Genomic DNA, 7,940 nt, shown 5'->3' on the forward strand with positions numbered 1-7,940 from the left:
TCATTCAATTTTTTATCATTGTGACTCGTTGCTTGACGTTTTTCACGAGACGACGATGCCACCACCAATGGCACGACAACAATACCACCATCAATATTTTTCCCATTATCATTTTCTAAACTATAATACCCGCCTGAAAAAAAAATAAATAAATAAAAATAAATAAATCAAATAAATAAAAATTTTCCTTTTTTTGAAAAAAAAAAAAAAAAAAAAAAACATTGTTTAAACACAATTTGAAACGACAGCAAAAAATTATTATTATTATTATTATTACATTTTATTTTTGTAAACAAAAAGAAAAAAGAAAAAAAAAAAAAATATGCAACGTAAAGTTATTTATTTATTTATTTATTTATAATAAATAAATATTTAAATAATTAGGGAAAAAAAAAAAAAATTTTTTTGGGTTTTTTTTTGATAAAAATTTCCCGATTTTTATGATTTTTTTTTTTTTGTTTTAATAAGGATTAAGGATTTGTTTTAATAATAATTAATGAATAATAATAATAATAATAATAAATACTACAGAATAAAAATTTTTTTAATATGGCATTTCGTGTGATTACATGCATGCAAATCTCATGCAAATCTCGAATATGTTTAGGTGTAATATTCGAAATGAAAAAACAAAGCAAAACAATTAAAAACATTTATCATCATAATGATAATGAAATCAAATTCAAATACATTTTTAAAAAAATATAAGAATATTCTAGAATGGAGCAAAATATTTTAAACCAAAACAAAAAAAATTCAAATAACAAACGATCAATAATTATTATAATACAAACATTTCGTTTTATCTCTCTCTCTCTCTCTCTCCCCCTCGATTTTCACCAAAAAAAATTTATAGTTAATCAATAGTTAATTTTTTAATTATTGCACAATTAAACATAAAATAAAAAAAGAGAGAGATAAATTTGTCTTTCGAATACAAATTCCCCATCGGTCAGAAAGAGATAGATAGAGAGAGAAAGTAATAAAAATTTAACAAATGGTTATTAAATCCATTTAAATAATAATAATAATAATATGATATGATGTAATTTATATTAATAATGCTTATCATTTAATAAATATTCCCAATTTTTTTTAGAAATTGTTTACGAAATAAAAAATAAACTTAATCTTCTCTTAACGATTATTATTATTAATAAAAAATAAGTTGTTTTGTTTATATTTACCAACACTGCAAATATCATCAGTCACTCTTACTTATCATTATCATTATTATTATTTATTTATTTATTTATTCATTAACTTTACTCTCGAATCATTTTAGATTTCATATTTGACGAGTTTCATAACGAACAAATCTTAAGACTCTCGTTATTTACTTAATGTTTTACAAACAATGCTATATATATGCATTAAACTACATAAAGTAAAATGTATATATATATAATTTTTAAAAAAAGTACAAATAATCCATCCACATCATAATAATTATAACAAAAATATCCTGCAGCCAGAATCAAGGTAATCAAGTACGAGTTTACGTTAATTATTTTTTGCAAAAAAAAAATTAATAATAATAATAATATATTGAGAAATCGTTTAAAACGAATCACTACTACATACAATAATTAGGGAAAAAAATTTTTTTTTTTTTTTTAAATGAAATCGTACGCGTTCATATATATATATTTAAATTGTGGAAAATGTTTGTAAAACATAAAAAGCGTTAAAAACGTTTTATTTAATTCATTCATTCACGACCATTTTTCCTACTAAATAATAATAATAATAATAATAATAAGATTTCAGGTAAAATATAATAATAAAAAGTAAGAAAGGAATTGAAGTGAGAAGTTTTTTTTTTTTTTTTGGAAAATGTTTCCAATATCAAATGATAAAATAAATTAAAAAAGAAATTTAAAAAAAAAAAAAAATTAGGAATAATAATAAAATTACCTGAATCACAGTAAACTTGAACGATAAAAACTGTTAATATAAATAAAACGGAATGTAAAATTAAATAAAAACAATTAGAAGCCATTTTTTTAAAAGGTACTTTCTAGTAATAAATTCATTTGGTAATGGTTTGACGTTTGAAATTGTGTGTGTGTGTGGGGGGGGGAGGGAGAGAAATGCGGCAAACGTATTGTTGAAATTTCAAATTAATCGAATCGTTGTGCGTACGTGCGTGCGTGTGTGTGTTTAAAAATGGCTTCTTCGATTGAAAAATTGTCGTTAACGACGAGTGAAAATGATTTTTCAATAAATTCACAATTTTTGAAATGTTCGAATGTAAATTTTCCTAACAACAATGAAACAACAAACGAAACTCCTCTACAAACTTCATGGACATTTTGGTTGGATAAGTAAGTTATTCGTACTTAAATAACTTCTAACACTTGACCTTGATAGTTTTTAAGGTACAACAACAACAACAACAACAACAATAATAACAACAATAACAACAACAACAACAACAACAATAACAACTATAATTATTATTACAGAGCAGTCAAAGGGTCCAAAGCAAGAGAATATGAAACAAATTTAAGTAAAATATACACATTTGATACAATACAAGGATTTTGGTCTGTTTATAATAATTTACCTGATGTTAAAGGCATTCAAATCGGATACAGTTATCACATGATGAGAGATGAAAGACGACCGATTTGGGAAGAACCATACAATCAAAATGGAGGAGTATGGAGATTTAGATGCAACAAAGATGACACAGTAAAGTTTTTTTTTTTTATACTCGAGAGACAAAATCTCACAATTGCCACCATTAATTTTAACATATAACATAAAAAAAATATAAATATTATGTCCTATAAGAAAAAGAGAGCTCATGGATTTATTTTTTATTTTAGTCGAAAGTTTGGAAAGAATTAATTTTGGCAGCCATTGGTGAACAATTTTCAGAATCCATTACCGAGGAAGATGAAATATGCGGACTTACAGTATCTGTTAGGGAAAAATTTGACACAGTGAAAATATGGAACTCGAAAGCAGAATTAGAAAGTCAAGCGAGAGTTATTAATAAAGTTTACAAATTATTACCTTCCATTAAATTTTTTCCACAGCCTTGTTATAAAAGTAAATTTTATAATTTTTTATTTTTTTAACATTAGACATGATTATATTTAAATTTTCAAAAATTTTCTCTTATTTTATTTTAGTTCATAGAACTCATGAAGCATATGAAAATAACATTTGGTAAGTTTAAGTAAATTTAACCCCCCCATAAATTATAATTCTCATTATTATTATTATTATTATCATTCAATGGATTTTCTCAATGACATAATTAATTGATTTACAAGGAACCCAAGAACTAATCGATGAAAATATGCATTATGATGATGATTCATTCACAACAACAACAACAACAAAAGAAAAGGTAAAAACGACCGTTAGAACGACTCTAAAAGATGAAATATTTGTTTTAGATTTCCGTACAAAGTTCGTAAGACGTTATAAAAGAAAAAAAAAGACTTTGGATTGAATTAAATTTGTTTGTTTCCGCTTCTTCTTCTTCTTTTAATTTAAATCTATAAGTAAATATTAAATAATCAATCCATTAATTAAATAAATCTTGAGTTTCCTTTTCTACCTGTTGTTCTTATCACTCGATTGTTTAGTTCAAGTGAAATACTATTTAAAAACAATTAATTAATCAATCAATTTATTTAAACAACCTTTGTGTTCATTCACGCCCTCCTTATTATTATTTATTATTATTATTATTATTATTATTATTATTTCAGATGAACTCGAGCCGTTGGGAAATGGAGAAATGATACAATAGTCATCCCGTGAACAACTGATTCCCAAAAAAAAAAAAAAAAAAGGGAATACCCGAAGCGGTTATGATCAGATCAAGCACACAAGATGGACAAGTTACCACGCAAAACAATATTCTATCGATATCACGATGAAAATACGAAGAAAAAGACTGAAGCGAACCAAAAATTCTAAAATGGCAGTACAAATAATATGAATGATGTAAAAGTGGTTGGTACGTGTCAAGCACGTGTCAAAATAATGAATCGAAATGAACTCCCCCCGAAAAAAAAACTTTACTGGAATTTATATGCCGTCCTTTATTATTATTATTATTATCACTCTTAAACACGACAAGGCTCTTAGTATTATTATTATTATTAATTATTTTATTCGTTCCTCCCTTACAAAAAAAAAAAATCAAAACGTAAAAAAGAAAAAAAATAATAATAATAACAACAATGAATTACGGCATTTAAAAACAATCGTAAAAGTTTAAATAAAACTAATTAAATAATAATAATAATAATAATAATAATAATAATAATAATAATAATAATAATGATAATAATAATAATAAAACACGTGGATTAAAGTACCCGTTTTAAAGTAAACAATCGACGCGTGTAAGAAGAAAAAAAAAAAGTAACTAAACAAACAAACATCATTGATGTTGATGTTTGATTTTTTTTTTTTTTTTTTTGTTTCGATAATATTTCGATAATGTTTCGATAATATTTATTAAAATTAATTCGAGAATCGAAAAATCGAGTTCGATTTTTTTTTTTTGTTCTTAAATCGCTATTTCCGTATAAATTAATTTTTTAAAAATACATATATATATATATATATATATATATATACATAAACGATTTGTAATAAAACGTAAAAAAATTTAAAAAAAACGTACGCGTACGTAAAATGTAAACGAAACGACATGTCTTTTTATATTTTTTTTTGTAATTGATTGGAAAATCTTTTTTTAAAATTTGTATTATAACTTGAAATATTATTATTATTATTTTTATATATTTATAATAAAAATTAGTATTAAGATTTAAATCATTGTTAAAAGACTGTTAAAAATTTTATATGTAATAAATATATATATAAATATTTGCGATTTGTTTTTTTTTTTCGTTCATTCAACGAATTAAATATGAGCAATATTTTTAATTATGTTCGATACAAATGGTGGAGGAGAGAGAGAGAGAGAGAGAGAGAGAGAGAGAGAGAGAGAGAGAGAGAGAGAGAGAGAGAGAGAGAGAGAGAGAGAGAGAGAGAGAGAGAAAGAGAGAGAGAGAGAGAGAGCGATAGTGATTACCTCTAGATAACGGTCATTTTTTTTAAAAAACCAACTCAATAATAATAATAATAATAATAATAATAATAGTCAACAATTGAATAATGGAAGTGAGATTAATAGCCCTGAACACGTGACCCTTATCATAAAACATAATAAAATCGAATAAAGGAAAATAACCGATTATCGAGACGCATTACATGACATTTTCCGTTTTTTTTTTTTTTTATCGGAAAATTTCATCGGAAAATCTTAAATAAATTACATATTCGCAATTAACAATAATAATAATAATACAATTTTCGCGGAGGGAAATTTTATTGTGCGTTTTTTTCCTTATCAAATAAGACATTTGTTTTTTCCCATTGAAACGGTGTCAACGTCTTTTTTTTTCTCGCGATATCTCGTTTTCTACGAAACTTAACGTTTTTGGGGATTTTCTTTTTTTTTTTTTTTTTTCCCTAACGGACCACCCATTCGAACGAATCCGTCTGTTTTTTTTTTTATTAAAACTTGTCAATCGGCAAACACGGTTTGATTTAATTTGAAATTTGCGATATATATACAAAAGGTCGGGTTAGATTTTAACCCCAAAGGGCCACCCAGAATATATATATATATATATATATATTTATTCAAACATAAAAAAAAAAAAAAAAATTTACGCACGTTCACGAAAAATATATGATTTGAATAAATAAACAGTGACGGAAATTATTAATTTTCCCAATAATAATAATAATAATAATAATAATCGATTGCAAAAAACGAAATCGAACGTTTTTAAATTTGTCAACGGTTTTTTTTTTTTTTTAAATCGCATTAGAACGTTTGAATAACATTAAAATTGTTTTTCAAATTATTACCGCCAGACTGCGTCATTTTGCTATTAATTTACTTATTTATTATAATTTGCTATCGTTAAAGACAACAAAAACGACGGTTATAAAAAAGAGAGAGAGAGAGTTATTATTATTATATCTTTATTAATAATTATCGAAATCGTTTTAGAATAATTAGAAAAAAAAAGAAAAAATGGCGGCTCGCGATAATTAATATAATTTAACCCTAATTTTTAAAAAAAAATGAAATGAATTCGATAAATCGTATCGAATCGAAAAGTTTTTTTGTTTTAATATAAAAAAGGTCGTTACAAAAAAAAAAAAACTGTTTGTATCGTTTGTTTGTTTGTTTGTTTGTTTTTCCTACTGTTTGTTTTGTAATTAAAAAAAAAATAAAAAATATATGTACGAATAATAATAATAATTATTATTATTATTTTTTCTTGCTTACGATCCTGAATTTTTTTTTTTATTATTAATAATGTTTTAACGAGAGCAAAAATTACGTAACGATCTGTTGTCAAATGAAACCTTTCGCACTTATCATTCTTATGTATAAAAAAAAAAAAAAAAAAAAAAAACAATTTATTAAAACGTTAGCAAAAAAAAATTTCTATCAGCTATGATATAACTTATTAAAGCTGGATCGTTTTTTTTTTTTTTTGTTTTTTTTTTTAAATATTATTTAGAATTTTTTTTTTTTTTTAACCTTTTAACCTTTTTCTTGTTAATAAAAAAAATAAAAATAAATTTAATAAATTATTTAAATTATTAAAAAAATTTTTTTTTTTTTTTTATTAATCATTATTATTCCTCTTAATTTCTTTTTTAAAAAAATTTTTCTTTTTTTTTTTTTTTTACCGCCGTTTAATGTGATTTCATTTGTAAATACAAAAAAAAATTATTATTATTATTATTATTATTATCATCATCATTAATAATAATAATAATAATAATAATAATAATAATTTTTTCGAAACTTATTCATCGTCCATCGTGATCTTTACACCGCTTATCAATATATATATATTTTGTCTGGATAAATAATATTGTTTACCGTTTAATTTTCTTCCTCGTGCCCCCCGATTTAATCGTTAAATTATGTATTTATTAAATAATAATAATAATAATGATGATAATTATTATTAAAAAAATAATAATAATAAATGAAAACAACAGACCAAACCAACCTTCAAGCAACCCCATAAATATTTTACTTATTAATAATTTTATACGAAAATTATTAATAAGTAAAATCTCCCCCCCCTCTCTCTCTCTCTTCCTCTCTCTTATTATAATTATTAAAATGACGTGTGTCGTGCGATAATAATAATAATAATACCTTTAATAAAAATTGGTTACTTACAGGTTTATCAATGACGTTCAGGTACTATTTGAAGGAAAAATTTTATTTTTCATATCAGGATACGTTTTCGTTTCCCCCCAAATAATGGAATCTTCGAAACCACACTTTTTACACTGAAAAGAAAAAAATAAATAAATAAATTTAGCTGAAGGACAGCAAAATGCAAACGCTTATAATTTTAATAATTAATTAATTAATTAAATTAATAATAATAATAATAATAATAGTGGTGGTAGCAGCAGACGATTATTAATTAGAGATTAACAGTCCAATTAATAAAAAACATTTTTTTTTTATTGCATAAAATAATAATTGAATTATTGCAGAAGATTTTTAACAGTTAGCAATTATAATAATGATAATAATAATAATAACAATAGTACCTAATAAAAATAATAATAATAATTGGTTTAATAAATAAAATTTACAATAAAATTTTTCATTACGACTATAATAAATAGAATAATGATGATAATGATGAAATCAATGAAAATTTTCATGCGTTGTGTTTTTTTTTTGCGGGGGGGGGCGAGGGGGGCTTCCAAAAAAGAATTCATTTTTTTAAAAATATGGTTTTTAGGTATTGATAGATTTAAATGAAGAAAAACTTGAATAGTTTTCCTATTATTATTATTATTATTATGAAAAATAAATGCGTTGATATGTAAATGGGGGGAGGCGG

The 7,940-nt window shown here is 23.6% G+C and overlaps 1 protein-coding gene across 1 annotated transcript; it reads left to right on the forward strand.

Annotated features, from left to right (window-relative positions):
* Nucleotides 1-2,169: 2,169 nt before the first annotated feature.
* Nucleotides 2,170-3,469, forward strand: Phum_PHUM154850 (eukaryotic translation initiation factor 4E-1, putative; the record flags this gene model as incomplete). The annotated part of the gene is made up of 5 exons (XM_002424769.1): nt 2,170-2,327; nt 2,469-2,697; nt 2,835-2,996; nt 3,144-3,180; nt 3,288-3,469. The coding sequence occupies 5 exons, from the start codon at nt 2,170-2,172 to the stop codon at nt 3,467-3,469; spliced, it is 768 nt and encodes a 255-aa protein (XP_002424814.1).
* Nucleotides 3,470-7,940: the final 4,471 nt, after the last annotated feature.

This window comes from Pediculus humanus, genomic scaffold (assembly GCF_000006295.1).
Source record: "Pediculus humanus corporis 1103172107500 genomic scaffold, whole genome shotgun sequence".
In the NCBI taxonomy this organism is placed as follows: domain Eukaryota; kingdom Metazoa; phylum Arthropoda; class Insecta; order Psocodea; family Pediculidae; genus Pediculus; species Pediculus humanus.